Source organism: Syzygium oleosum, unplaced genomic scaffold (assembly GCF_021117445.2).
Source record: "Syzygium oleosum isolate NSW1041296 unplaced genomic scaffold, Sole_v2.1 Sole_v2.03, whole genome shotgun sequence".
NCBI classification, from domain to species: Eukaryota; Viridiplantae; Streptophyta; class Magnoliopsida; order Myrtales; family Myrtaceae; genus Syzygium; species Syzygium oleosum.
In genome coordinates this window covers 9,118,448-9,133,289 of record NW_026607487.1, presented here as the reverse complement: position 1 = coordinate 9,133,289, position 14,842 = coordinate 9,118,448, and the positions used below count along the sequence as shown (strand labels likewise).

At 45.0% G+C, this 14,842-nt stretch overlaps 2 protein-coding genes across 4 annotated transcripts; both read left to right on the top strand.

Moving 5' to 3' along the window:
• The first annotated feature begins 2,003 nt into the window (after positions 1–2,003).
• Positions 2,004–5,722, top strand: LOC115679012 (FT-interacting protein 3). Of its 2 annotated transcripts, none has more exons than XM_030602533.2 (2): positions 2,004–2,150; positions 2,740–5,722. In XM_030602533.2, the coding sequence occupies exon 2, from the start codon at positions 3,173–3,175 to the stop codon at positions 5,498–5,500; it is 2,328 nt and encodes a 775-aa protein (XP_030458393.2). In that variant the 5' UTR covers positions 2,004–2,150; positions 2,740–3,172; the 3' UTR covers positions 5,501–5,722. The 2 variants fall into 2 exon arrangements, with proteins under 2 accessions (XP_030458393.2, XP_056165320.1); XM_056309345.1 differs by lacking the exon at positions 2,004–2,150 and adding an exon at positions 2,166–2,577.
• Positions 5,723–8,659: 2,937 nt separating this feature from the next.
• Positions 8,660–11,633, top strand: LOC115679094 (ETHYLENE INSENSITIVE 3-like 3 protein). Of its 2 annotated transcripts, none has more exons than XM_030602646.2 (3): positions 8,660–8,816; positions 9,311–11,259; positions 11,360–11,633. In XM_030602646.2, the coding sequence occupies exon 2, from the start codon at positions 9,404–9,406 to the stop codon at positions 11,225–11,227; it is 1,824 nt and encodes a 607-aa protein (XP_030458506.2). In that variant the 5' UTR covers positions 8,660–8,816; positions 9,311–9,403; the 3' UTR covers positions 11,228–11,259; positions 11,360–11,633. The 2 variants fall into 2 exon arrangements, with proteins under 2 accessions (XP_030458506.2, XP_030458507.2); XM_030602647.2 differs by having other exon boundaries at positions 8,711–8,823.
• The last annotated feature ends 3,209 nt before the right edge of the window (positions 11,634–14,842 follow it).

The following is a 14,842-nucleotide window of genomic DNA, read 5'->3' as shown; positions in this document are numbered from 1 at the left end:
ATTCTTACAAATCGGTGCTGTAATTCATTCATTTTGCATGGGATGTCGACTTGCCATCAAGGGAGCGGCTATGCTCAACCGCAAGAGAAATATCTTCTTGATATTTCTTCTTGGCGTAGGAATTAGGAGTTCTGGCGGCTTTTAAGCTGTTCACTCTAACATCGTAGGTTAGGTTGGGTGATGACTTACAAGACGCGGCCACGAAATTCATTCTGCGAATTGACATCATGCTTTTCGTTTCATGCCAGTTTTGTCAATGCCTTGTCTGTCCTTCTTCGTGTCTTGTTGGGGATTTTAGATGCGGGTTTAGTTGCTGAGATGGTGCCTGAGGTTTCAACTTTGCAAACGGTCACGATAGAAGTTTTGCATATGATGCCAGATATAGACCGTTTTTTTATTACCCTTCAATTCGAATTAGTGAACTCTCTCTTCAGGGATTGTGAAAGATGTTTCCAATCAGAATATTCTTGGCATAGATTCGACTCGTATTGCCCCAGGATCACGCTCTAATAGCTGTGTTTACTGAGAGATTGGTTGAAACTTGACGGTGTATGGATTAGAGAGAAAGTAGAGAAGAAAGAGGGTGAGCTCCTGAACAACCATACACCTAACACCTATAACGCCCCCCCAATTACTCCGTCAACTGCCCATTTTTGTTTGAAAGCAGAAGCACAATTTACATGTTCCCATCAAACCCCCACCTATCACTGATTGTATGAACACACCCACGTCACACGTTGCTTTCAGCATTTCTGCCCAGAAAGCAATCGATCTCTGAAAAGAAGGCGATCTATTTCGGTTGAGAAAAAGGAGGTCGAAATAAAGGCCGTGGGGGAAAAAGTGCACGCATTAACCATCTCTGTCGGTGCCGTCGCCCGGCGGTCTCTGTCCGATCAGGCATTGGAGCGCTGAAATGGAGTCTTAGCTGTGGCGAATGCCTCACTCGTCTAATTGGCTTGAGAATCACGGCAGCTATAAAGAAAACTTGAGAGTGATCTTGACCGGTTCAATTATGTATGTTCGATCTCATTCCATAACCTACCCTACGATCCTTCGAGGTTTCCGCCTTCACTTGCTCACTCGAAAAGTACTACTCGCTATTGCTCGTCCTCCTAAACAGGAGCGCGGTTGCCCTTATGAAGGGATTAACTACGCCACTGATCGGTATGGCAGTACAACACATTGGATTTCTTTTTGTTACAAAATAGAATGAAGGGATGATATGTTGGTTAAGAAGTTAGCTGGGCGATCAGTTAATTAGGTTATTATTTCTATTTCCTTTGAGTCAGACGGATAAAATAATGTCGCGTGCCATCAAAAAAAAGCCTCGTCTAAGCATGCTCCACGAGGATCGTGCGATAGTGTTTTTTATTTTTTAAATCTGAACCATCTTGAATTCAGGGTTCGTGTCTCTTGACTTTCTAGTTTGATGTTGTTGGCCTAAAACTGATGTAGTAGCTTGTTTTCCGTCATGATTAGGGATCATTTTACAAGTGGTGATTGATGGTGACATAATAACAAACTCCCAACTAGAAAAGAAACGGGCCCCTAAAGAAATTTAATCTGATATGTATAACCATTCCATTAACGACTGATTTTTCTAAACATATAAATTGCCTATCAGCCACTCATATCATTTTACGCTCGCCTTTCTAACAAAGAGAGTAACGAAAATTCTAACCAAAAAAAAAAAAACAGAGAGTTCGAAAAGCGAAATTATCGAAATTGGGAAGAGAGAGAGAGAATGGAGAGAAACAAGGACCTGGAAATCGAAAATGGGGTTGTCGTTTTTTCTTTTCACCATCCGAGGAAACAGTACACGAAGCCTTGACCAGTTCCCATAACAAAAACACACACGCGCACACACCCCCCGTCCCGCACGTGCCAGAGACCGACCATACGTGTGGCTCGGGTTCCCAAGTACGTTCCCCCCAAGAGCCACGGCGAAAACGTAAAAGAAAAGGCAGAAACAAAAGAATGTAGTTGGTTTGTGGTGAACTCTGTTTTTCCTTATATGAAGAAATCCACTCTCCAGCCTCGACCTCGTTCTTTTCCGTTTGCTCCATTTCCCATTCATTGATCAAAAAGTCCCCCATCTTTTCCCCCATTCTGACATCCTCAGGAGCTCCTCTCCTTCCTCTGCGCCAAACGTTAGCTCTCTCTCTCTGTCTCTCTCTCTCTCTCTCTCTCTCCGTTTCTTGTGGACTCTTTACGAGTTGGTTCGAGTAGTTGTTGAAATGTGGGGCAAAAGTGTTGTTTCCTTCGGAAATGCGGCGTTTCTTTTCTCTGGTTTTTTGTTACGTGGTTTGAACGTTGAGCTTTGCTGTGGCTACTCTGCTTCCCTGTTTTAGTTGGCTTTTCGTTGGGTTCCTTCGCCAGCCTCTTCCTTTTGGGTTTTCGATTTGTCCTGCAAAAAGTAAAACTGAATGTAGCTATTAATTACTAGTCACTGTAACCTCTCCGTTGGTGTGTCCATGCGGTTTCGTGATGAAGCTAAAAAAAAATTTATTCACTCTTATAACCTCATTCGTTGCGGGGTCTTCAGGGCCGTTCAAGAATCAGGTCAGCTGAAACCTGGTACTAGTTTACGTCTTACCCCTGCAGTATTCGGGGCTAAGGCTTGAAACTTTAGTGTCCTTGTTTGTTGTAGCTCCCCAACTGATCTGCGAAGAAGAAAGTTGATGGTGTATTTGGCTGGTGGTGGCTATAACTTTAATGTTCCTCTGTTTCCTTTCGCAGGGTTTTGATTGTTCTTGCCTGAAACTATCACGAAGAGGGGCTTCGGTTTTTCGGCGTCAGCGAGTCATAAGGTTCCGATCGTCTTTCTTTGGCCTCTTTTTGGTCTCTTTAAGCTGATTCTAGATCAATCATTCAAATCTACGGTTGGTAAAGCTATGTGCAGCTCCGTACTTTTGCCTTAGAGACATTGAAAAACCGATTTGTCTATCTTGCTAACGCATACTTGAAGCTGGAATCGCTTAAACTGTGGTTTAAAGGACCAAACCGACGGAACGGCATCAAGTTACCTTGTCAAAAGCTCTTTAAAGCATTGCCCAAATACTGATACCTTCTCTGTTTATCTCGAGCTCAGATCCTCGGCTTTTGTTTTTATTTTTTTCCTGAACCAATTCATAACCGAACTCTTTGGGCTTCATTACCATAAATCAGAAAAATGCAGAAACCTCCTCAACCCCAAGATTTTGCCCTAAGAGAGACTTCACCAAACATTGGTGCTGGAGCAGTCACGCCTGCTGACAAGCTCGCCTGCACCTATGACCTCGTTGAGCAAATGCAGTACCTCTATGTACGGGTCGTCAAAGCCAAGGAGTTACCAGGGAAGGACGTAACTGGTAGTTGTGACCCCTATGTCGAGGTAAAACTCGGAAACTATAAGGGAGTCACTCGGCACTTCGAGAAGAAGTCGAACCCAGAGTGGAACCAGGTGTTTGCTTTCTCAAAAGAGAGGATTCAAGCATCAATCATGGAGGTGGTGGTGAAGGATAAGGACGTCGTGCTCGATGATTTCATGGGAAGGTTAAGTTTTGACATCAATGAAATTCCTAAACGTGTTCCGCCTGATAGCCCATTGGCTCCTCAGTGGTATAGATTGGAAGACCGAAAAGGGGAGAAGGTAAAGGGAGAACTAATGCTTGCCGTTTGGATGGGAACACAAGCCGATGAGGCATTTCCGGATGCTTGGCACTCAGATGCAGCAGCAGTTGCAGGCCATACAGTTTCGCATATTCGGTCTAAGGTTTATTTGTCCCCAAAGCTCTGGTATGTAAGGGTCAATGTCATAGAAGCTCAGGATTTGGTACCTAGTGACAAAAGTAGGTATCCTGAAGTTTTTGTGAAGGCGATCCTTGGAAACCAGGCTTTAAGAACTAAAATATCTCAAAGCAAGTCTATAAACCCAATGTGGAATGAAGATTTGTTGTTCGTGGTCGCCGAACCATTTGAGGAGCCCTTGATTCTTACTGTAGAAGATAGACTGGCGGGAAACAAAGATGAAGTGCTTGGGAGGTGCATGATCCCGCTGCAAAACGTGCAGAGGAGGCTGGACCATAAGCCTGTTAACACAAGGTGGTATAATCTGGAGAAGCACATAGGAGAGGGAGAACAGAAGAAGGAGATCAAGTTCGCGAGCAGGATCCATTTGAGGCTATGTTTGGATGGTGGATATCATGTTTTAGATGAATCAACACACCACAGCAGCGATCTTAGGCCGACGGCAAAACAGTTGTGGAAGTCCAGCATTGGGATTCTTGAACTAGGGATTCTAAGTGCTCAGGGGCTCATCCCAGCGAAATCGAGAGATGGAAGAGGGAGTACGGATGCTTATTGTGTAGCTAAATACGGGCAGAAATGGGTGAGGACACGAACAATTGTCGACAGCTTTAGTCCTCGGTGGAATGAGCAATACACTTGGGAGGTTTTTGACGTATGCACCGTGATCACCATAGGGGTTTTCGATAATGGCCATATCCATGGAGGAGGAGATAAAGGTGGAGGTGGAAAAGATTCAAGAATTGGCAAGGTCAGGATTCGACTGTCCACGCTCGAAGCTGATAGAATTTACACACACTCCTACCCCCTTCTGGTTCTACATCCTTCGGGGGTGAAGAAGATGGGCGAGGTTCAATTGGCCGTGAGGTTCACATGCTCTTCATTAATAAATATGTTGCACATGTACTCGCATCCATTATTACCAAAAATGCACTACGTCCACCCTTTATCTGTAATCCAGCTCGATAGCTTGAGACACCAGGCGATGCAGATAGTGTCGATGAGGCTGAGCCGGGCTGAGCCACCACTAAGAAGAGAGGTGGTGGAGTTTATGCTCGATGTAGACTCACACATGTGGAATATGAGGAGGAGCAAGGCCAATTTCTTCAGAATCATGGGTGTCCTGAGGGGTTTGATTGTGGTTGGGAAGTGGTTCGATCAGATCTGCAATTGGAAGAACCCGCTCACTACCATCTTAATCCACATTTTGTTCATCATCTTGGTGCTTTACCCGGAATTGATACTTCCCACGATTTTTCTCTACCTATTCATCATTGGGATTTGGAATTACCGTTGGCGGCCAAGACACCCTCCTCACATGGATATTCGACTGTCTCATGCAGATGCGGTTCATCCCGATGAGCTCGACGAAGAGTTCGATTCGTTCCCCACTTCCAAAGCATCAGATATTGTTAGGATGAGGTATGATCGTCTCAGAAGCATAGCAGGAAGGGTTCAAATGGTGGTCGGTGACTTGGCAACTCAAGGTGAAAGGTTTCAGTCTCTTCTGAGCTGGAGAGACCCGAGAGCAACTACTCTTTTCGTGACCTTCTGTTTAGTTGCTGCAATCGTTCTGTACGTCACCCCTTTCCAAGTTGTGGCACTGCTTCTTATATTCTATGTGTTGAGGCATCCCAGATTCCGGCACAAGTTGCCTTCGGTCCCCCTCAATTTCTTCCGGAGGCTGCCTGCGAGATCAGACAGCATGTTGTGAGAAGTCGATTTCTTCGGCTCCCCTCCATGACACGGATTGTTTCCAAGAAAAGCAGATGAATGCACGGGGTTGTTCGCACAGAAATAGGTGCATACCGGTTACACAAGTCCCTGGGTTGTAGTATTCCTTGAAACTTCTTCTTGCACTATAGTTGCTTAATTATACTAAGCTATATCTTTGTTTAGTATGGTCGATGCAATTCCACTAGTTTATCTCCCTCAATTGCAGAAATTTGTCTGCGCATCTGCATCTCATAAAATAAATTAAGCCAGATCATGCGAAACCATAGCATCTCCTCTCCTCTTCTTTTGTCCCCCTTCTGGAAAAGTTGCGTGGTTATGACTTCTCTAGCTGGGGGGAAATATGACAATTTCGCAAAGGTCTTTTCGTCATCGTCGTTCGGTTCGCCGTTAGTGTGTGATCTTATTTTGCAATTCGATGCCAGTGCCTAACATCGTAAAAGAATTTCTCCGCAGAATTAGTAGTCCAAAATCAGTAAGGATTCAGGAGCTGGACCTGGTCGGATTGGAACCTTAGTTTGTAACATGAACGCACTAGTCGTGTTCTGAGAAATCAACTAAAACTGCACGCATCTTTCTACTCTGCAGATTATTGAAATGAAAACCCTGTACACCTTCTAGAGACCCCAGCTCTCCAAGCTGTTGTGCATCTTTCTCCATTGAAGCCATAACATTCTATATGAACATTTTAAATTAGTCCAAAACATTTCGTATTAGCATTTGTCCTGCATTCACCAGAATTCAGAATCAAGGACCGTGATTTGACTAGTGTACAACTTTTCGTCGACCGTACACCACCCAATCTGGTCATGAGCTTTAGCGACCCAACATACGCTAGCAAGTCCAGTTTGCCATTAGCACGAAGCTACTGGCACTTGAGATCTTATTGGGAAAGGACTGGTCAACTGCGTTTCAAATTCTGTAATGGATTCTAACCCTATTATTACTATTCTATTGTTGTGGTTTGACCCTAGAAAGAGAGAGAGAGAGGGGGGGAATCTGATGCTTTAGGGGAAAAAGGAATGGTAGAGAGCAAGGAAAAGAGAGGGGAATTGGATTCACAGAGCACAAGTCAACCAGATCCTGATCAATACTTTAACGCCCCTCGCCAGTCACGTACGAGGTAGCATTTGGGGCATCATTAAAGAAATCAAACTCTCGATACGACCGTGTAACGGCGCAATGGCATACAGAGGCGAGAACGAGGGGCGTGCAAAATGATTTGATGCGATATATTTTTGTACAACAAGAGTGAGAGTTCAAATTGGATGCTGCAAGTCATTATATTAGGCCACCAATCTGGAATTAGCCGTATTGATCATGTTGCTATAAAGTCAACGTGCGCAATAAAACGGCAGAGCGCTTTTGTGAGTGGTGGCTCTTTCAAAGCAAGCGTGCGTGTAACAGTAAGCTATGAAGGGAAACATGAACCAAGAATGACCATCAAATTTCTCTTCCTTAGCTTAGGCCAACAGATAGAGGGAACTTTGGTGGTGACTATTTGACTTGTTCAAACAGAGAAAATACAGTGACAATGCAAGCATGTGACTGGAGTGATCCTCTCCTATTAATGGCATAGGAGAAATTCTACGAAGAGATTTTGCATTATTAAGGAGTGTCCCGTTCCGTTGTGGGTACATGTACGATAGAAATTCTTGTCCAAATTTGAATCCATGGCTATAAATCAATGATTGATCGTGTAAGCTCATGTAAGCTTTACGAGTGGTGCCCGTGTGATCAATGCATGAACTAGAATGGACTCGATTCATCACATTTCGGGAGCATTTCTCGGCATCCTAATAGTTTGTTTTCACCGAAAGAGCTACAAATATTACTGCAAATGAAGACTATTTCGGCTACCCATTTGACTCTTTTTAGCCATATAACCAAAGAATTCCCTGTGCTATCTGATGCCGTGGCCCGTGGGATATCCCTTCAAAGAGGAGATATTTTGTCGTATCTCATAAGGTGAAGGAATGGAAAGTTTTCGTTGATAAATACTTTCTTTCTCGATAAATCTACGTTGGTAAATATTTTTTCTGCATGTGAATAACTTCGTACTCAAAACCTATAGAAATTTGCTTTTTATCAGTGTTATATATTGCAGGTTATTTACTATGTGAATTCTACTTTATCCAGCAATAAAATGGATTTACAAAAATTTATTTCCATTATTCTTCGTTCTTTCCGTCTATACATTTACTTCGTAGTAAGAAAATAACTAGCCATTATATCTTTTTTTCTCGTCCATTTATAAATGTACGTGCAATAAGGAGATATTTCCACGCTTCAAAATGGTAAACATTCTATCTCCTAGCAAAATGGGTCATTTTTTTTCTGGCTTTCGAATTTTAATCTAATTCATTATCAAACTACGTAGATACTTTCATAATTACATTCGACAAGGGCAATAAGAACTTTCAAAATGCGCTTCGAAATCCTTATTTTGTTTCCGATTAAGACGAGAAAGCGGTGATCAAGCAACATTAAGGATAACAGTGGGAGCGAGAAATCCAGCTCGAAAACGATTTTCCGCACAAGCCGGTTATGAAAAGAAATCGCGCGTATATATCTTTCTTGCCTTTTTCCATATCCCGAATTAATACGATAAATTCGGAAATACGCCTCTACGCTTTAAAAAAAAAAATAATAGGGAAGCGTAAAACGCTACTGCCAGAAAGACGGAAAAAAAAAAAAAAAAGAAAAGAAAAGAGAAGAGAAGAAGAGAAAAAAAACAGACAAGTCTTTGTCCCCGGAAAACGAGGAACAGGACAGACAGATGCGCAAAACGCACGTACGTGCTCGCGGGCCGCACGGTCCGAGGTATGGACGCGACGCAGGCTATAAAAACCAAACCCGGAAGGGGAATGGCGACTCTGCAGAGCCCCGAGGAGTTCATCTTTCTCTTGTCCACTTGTAAAACCTCTGGCGACCCTCCATCGATTTCTCTCTCCGTCTCGTTGAATTTCCAACTATTTTTCTTCTTTATTCTCTCTCTCTCTCTCTCTCTCTCTCTCTCTCTCTCTATCTCTCTCTTCCCCGAGGAGCCCCCCCGTTTTTGGGTTTTTGGTGCGCGGGGGTTCATCTCCCTTTGCCCGGGTTTCATCTCCATCCCTCGCCGCGGCGGCGTCGTCGTCGTCTTCCTTCCTTCCTCCCTCCCTCCCTCCTCCGGGTTACGTCAAAGGAAAAACGAGGAGAAACGATCGATCTCTCCGCCGGGGATTCTTCTTCTTCTTCTTCTTTCCGCGGATTTGGCGGGGATTCGTATCGGGGCGATTCGGATTGGCGAGAATCCGGTAAAAAGTTCGGAACTTTCTCTCTTTCTCTCTCTCTGTCTCCCCGGCGGTCTTTCGTTTGTGCCGGGATTGGAATTTTTCGGTTCTGGGTGTTCGTGCTGTTGTCGGAATTGTCTTTCGATCGTGGGTTTGGATGGTTTTCGCGTGCTTTTGGTCTCTGCGGGGTTTTGTTGGCATTTGGGGTCGTGTGTGTTATTAGGATGCTTCTTTTGGTCCGTGATCATGGTGCAGTATTTGGGTCGGAGAATTGTTGCCTGTGGTGGCCTGGAAAAGTATTATAAAAGATTATGCTAGGGGAACTGAGAAGATAGCTAGTCATTGTGTATTGTTTTTCAGCTGATGGTCGAGGTTAGAGGCTGCCTGTTATGAGAATGGAAGAGAGTCTTTGGTGTCATGAGGTTTCCCTTTCTTCGTACTGGGTTTTTTCTTTTTTATTATTAAGTTTTGGCAGAATAGGCTTGCGATCTTGACGGTTCTTATCGTTCCCGATCCAGGCTGTTAAATGTTGATAAGCGAGCCTCGCGCGGCGAAAGTAAGATTCCGAGTATTGTTTTAGTGTGAGCTGCTGCGGCGGTGATCGAGTTTGGATGGACAATCTTCTGATTGCTGCTGATGCGATGGACGAAGGCTCGGACATCGAAGTCGATGATATAAGGTGCGATAACATTGCGGAGAAGGATGTTAGCGACGAAGAAATTGAAGCCGAGGAACTCGAGAAACGAATGTGGAAGGACCGTATCAAACTCAAAAGGATTAAGGAAGGACAGAAGATTGCAGCACAACGAGCAGCAGAAAGGCAAAAAAACAAGCAAACATCCGATCAGGCTCGGAGGAAGAAAATGTCTAGAGCTCAAGATGGGATTCTCAAGTATATGCTGAAGCTGATGGAAGTGTGCAAAGCACGGGGTTTCGTCTATGGGATTATTCCAGAGAAGGGTAAACCAGTGAGCGGTGCTTCTGATAACATAAGGGCTTGGTGGAAAGAAAAGGTAAAGTTTGATAAGAATGGGCCAGCGGCCATAACCAAGTACGAAGCAGATTGTTTAGCCATGGGAGCGGCAGATTCTAGTCGCAAGGGTAGTTCTCAGAGTGCCCTTCAGGATCTACAAGATGCAACTTTGGGTTCTTTATTGTCTTCTTTGATGCAGCATTGCAATCCCCCTCAGAGGAAGTATCCTCTAGAGAAGGGAATTCCGCCGCCTTGGTGGCCAACTGGTAATGAGGATTGGTGGATAAAGTTAGGGCTACCGCAGGGTCAGAGTCCTCCATATAAGAAACCACATGACCTAAAGAAGATGTGGAAAGTTGGCGTGTTGACTGCCGTCATAAAGCACATGTCACCTGATATTGCAAAGATAAGAAAGCACGTTCGCCAGTCCAAGTGCTTGCAGGACAAGATGACAGCAAAAGAGAGCGCCATTTGGTTGAGCGTTTTGAGTCGAGAGGAGTCTGTTATTGAGCAACCTAGTAGTGATAATGGGACGTCGGGAATAACTAAGTCTCCACCTAGCACTCGTAATGAGAAGAAGCAACCCGCAGCGAGCAGTGATAGTGACTATGACGTTGATGACGTTGATGGTGGTGGTGGTTGTGTCTCATCTAAAGAAACTCGGAAAAATAAGATGGTTAATACTGTGGCGATTGGTGACCATCAGAATAACACTCAAACAAGTGACCAAGATAAAGAGCATCGGGAGAAGACACGCAAAAGGAAAAGACCGCGTACTAAATCGAGTTCTGCGGATCCGCATCCTCCTCCACCCATCAATGACCATCCGGGTTATGAGCAGGGGGACAGTTTTCCTGATATGAATCACGGCCACATTGATGTGCAGCCTCTTGGATATCAAGTTCATGGCATGCAACAGGAAAATGCTGCAATTCCGGATATGAGCCCCTCAAAGAAAGATCTCAATCTCGAGGGACAATCACAGTTACAACCACTTGAGTTTGATCATTTCTCTTCCCTCCCTTCGACAGATGTAATGTCAACACAGAGCATGCTGGTGGGTGGAAAGCCCTTGCTTCATCCTTTGATGCAAAATGCTTCACATGCAACAGCCGCTTATAATTACTATGGCACAACACCATCATATGGCCCTGATCTCAGTGGGCAGCAGACTCAGATAGGAACAATCGAACCTCAGATTAGACCAGAGGACGTTGGAACTCATGTCCCAGCACCTTATAAAACTGGAAATGACATTCCGAGAGCGGACTTGCATCATTTGGGGAAAGAAGCGTTTCCAACTGATAAAGATGTACCTTTTGACTGTAACTTTGGCTCCCCACTTCCATTGGATTTCGGCATACAAAACAGCCCTTTCCCTTCATTTGAGGACATGGCTTCGTGGGACGATTGTCACAATCTGGAGTTTGAAGATGATCTTATCAAATACTTTGCGGCATAGATTGTGGATATCATTACCATTGACAGTAGATTGTAAGTGATGTCACCTTTGTCCTGTTCTCTTGCTTCACCACCTTTTGCTTATGAATCTGTACAAGTTTAATGTCCATTAATCCTTTCTGATGTGTTACAGGAATTGCAGAAAGCTGCCATTATATACTGACTTGGGAAGGCCATGTCTTGCTAATCATTGGAGGTTCTGGTAATTGTTAGCGCAGGTTCCGGAATTTGTATATTGTTAGGTTGTAAGTTAAAAAGACAAATTCAAGTCAGTTGCTCCAAAATAAAAGGAAAATGTTGGGTTTTTTTTTTTTGGGGTTCCGACTCTATTGAGGAGTTTATGCAGATGACTCAAAATTATGGACCGGCTACATGACATATCCGATGATTAAGGATTAGCTTGTTCATCCTCATTTTGCCTGTGTGTGAATACCTGAATCAGATGCGCATTTTTCTTGCTTCTGTTACTCGAAATGAACCCTTGGGGTTCTTTGAACTTCATAACTAGGCAACTGTTGCGTTCAGGAACATAGGAAGGATGAGAAAACAATGAAATGGCTCTCTTTTGGATCCATTGTGCTCAATATTGCGATGGCATTGAAAAACGTAGAAGTTCAATCTGCAATCTCCCACCTGCTACTCATCATGGGCAGGATGTAGTTGGGAAGAGAAATGAGCCCGGATCTATGAAAGTTAGATTTGTCCTTGCTCCCATCTGGAATCTTTAGCTAGGAAGTTGGCGTAGAGGTGAATGTTCCTGATTATTCTTTTTCTAAAATGTGCACGAAGGAAGGTGCTGAAGCCTCTGAATGCATACTTACATTAGGCATCGTGGCTGTAAATGTACCAGCATCTGCTCTGTTCTCTGTTCATTGGAAATCTCGTGGTCCCCGATTATGGCTCTTAGAGAGAGCAAGTGCGAGCATCTTTCTTATCCTGGTCAGTTCGGATATATCTTTAAGTTGCACTCTTCAAGAGGTTCTTTGGTTCTCATATCATCGCAACGTGCACGTCTTAGGATTTGCATCCGGTAGTTGTCTTTCTTCCTAGGGTGGGTCCAGAACCAGGGATTTTGCAATGGATGTGCAATTTGATGTGGCCCGACATAAATTTGGGCATTGAGGTTTATGCCATGTTGCACATCGCTCTTTCTAGCACAGACGAATTTTTTACACGGTCGTGTTGAAGTACCTTAAACATGTGTGATCATCGCTAGGGAAACGTCGTGCCCTGGTTTCTGGAGCCTGCCACAGGGAAATTTCAAGCTTCTTTCTTCATGCAATTCTGCCTTCCTGCTAAATGGTGGGAGATCTCTTGTTGCAATGAGAGTTAATTAAAAATTGACACATATCCATGACACGGAAAGTAAATAAAAGAAAATTCAAAATCAGTTCTTTTATTTTCTATCATCTTCCTCCTTCGTTTAGAGGCGCCTCTTCCATCCAATCACCGGCGACTGCGCTGGTGCTGCATCAAAGCCGACCATTGTGTCCATAGATCTTCCTCTGTTCGTCCATGGCAAGTGTATATTCAACACTTTTGAGTGCCATGAAATGTGGATTTCCTCAAGGCTGGTATGAATACTCAAGTTTGAAATTCAATACGTGGGTATGAAACTTTTGGATTTCCTTACGGCTTATTCATACTCTTGTCACTAAGTTTGAAATTCAATACGTGGGTATGAAACTTTTGGATTTCCTCACGGCTTATTCATACTCTTGCCACTTACTACTGCTGTGAGTTCCTCCACCGACGAGCCATTGCCTTAGATATGGAGTTCGTCCTCGAGATGGACCATCGACGAGCTCCTCTTGATCTTGAGATGGAGCTCTTCATCGGGAAGATCAAGCCTAGCGGCAAAGTTCCACGAGGCCAGATTTGGATCGACGAGCAAAGCCTTGGACGAGCAAGAAGATGGAGCTAGTGACGGAGCGGTGCTTTGTGGATGGAAGGCTGCGAGCGACGACAACTCGTTCGACGAGCAGTAGTGGTCGGCTTTAACGCAGCGCCAGTAACTTCGCCAGTGACTGGGATGAAAGAGATGGCTGTGGACGAAAGAGGAAAATGAGGGAGAAAAACAGAAGATGATTTTTTTTTTTAGGGATTGTCATTTTTAATTATTTTCTTGAGACACATGACGCCACGTCAGCAAAAATAAAAATAAAAATAGAAAAAGCTGAAAAAAAAATCAAAAAAAGGTAAAAAAAAAAAAAAGAACCGGCGGTGGCCAAGCCCGCGGCCACCGCGGTGGCCGAAGTCCGGCGGCCGGGAAGGACCGGCGAGAGGTCGCTTGGGCCTTCCGAAGCCCGGCGACCCTCGCCGGCCCCCGGCGAGTCCCGGCGAGGGCCGCGACCCTCGCTCGGATCCGGGCGAGGGTCGCGCCTCCCAGTTGAGGTCGCCGGCCCTCGCCGGACTCGCCCGGGCCGCGAGGGTCGCTTGGGCCTTCCGAGGCCCGGCGACCTCCGCCGGCCCGGCGAGTCCCGGCGAGGGCCGCGACCTCGATCGGGGAGAGCGCGACCCTCGCCCGCAGTCTGGCGAGGTCGCCGGCCCTCGCCGGACTCGCCGAGGCCGGCGAGGGTCGCCGGGCCTCGGGGCCCAAGCGACCCTCGCCGCCCCGGCGAGTCCCCGGCGAGGGCCGGCGACCCTCGATGCGGGGAGGGCGCGACCCTCGCCCCGATCTGAGCGAGGTCGCCGGCCCTTGCCGGGCCGGCGAGGGGTCTCCGGGCCCGGGAAGGCCCAGCGACCTCCGCGGTCCTTCCCCAGGCTGTGGTGGCGGCCACGGGTGGCCGGGCTTGGCCACCGCCGGTTCTTTTTTTTTTTTTCCTTTTTTGGTTTTATTTTTGCTTGACGTGGCGCCACGTGTCTCAAGAAAAATAATTAAAAATGACATGTCGGGCGCCACGTCGCATTTTCCGTTAGTAAATCTAATGGTGTTAACTTTAGGACTCAAATGAACTATTTTGACAAGTTTTAGGACTCAAATGAACTTTTTGCAAGTTTTAGGACTCAAATACACTTTTGTGACAAGTTTTAGGACTTGTAGTGCACTTGTCCCTTTTTTTTATTTACTTGCCATGTCATAGACACGTGTCGATTTTTTATTGACTTTCAGTACAAAAGTATATGCCACATCACCTATAACGTGGTGGTATTTAACCACTGAATATTATAAACAACAAAAAGGTTGTCTTTGTTTTGATTAGAACACGTGATCATGTTTTTCGAAACATGATTGGGATGTCAAATTAGCTCATTATTTTGACTAGAATACGAAATAAACGGAGCCTACTTATATCCCATATATATTGTGGTGCTCTCTTCCTTAAATACAACTCTGCTGGCAAATGATGTTGCAGTAGCAGAGCTCAGACTCAACATGCAAAACGCACTGTCCCTGCCTCGAGATTATTGCACCGAAATATAGTATGAAAGTGCCGTTGTTTTGGGTTTGCTATTCATGACATCTTTCCATATCATTTGGTCATTTCATCAGGCAACAAAAATACATATCCTTTTTTCTTTTGTTGGTCCTAACACGATTATGTTGAGGGTGTCGTGTAAGATCCAATGATCGGACAACCGAGACAAGAAGAGTATGCTCACGTACGCAGACCGT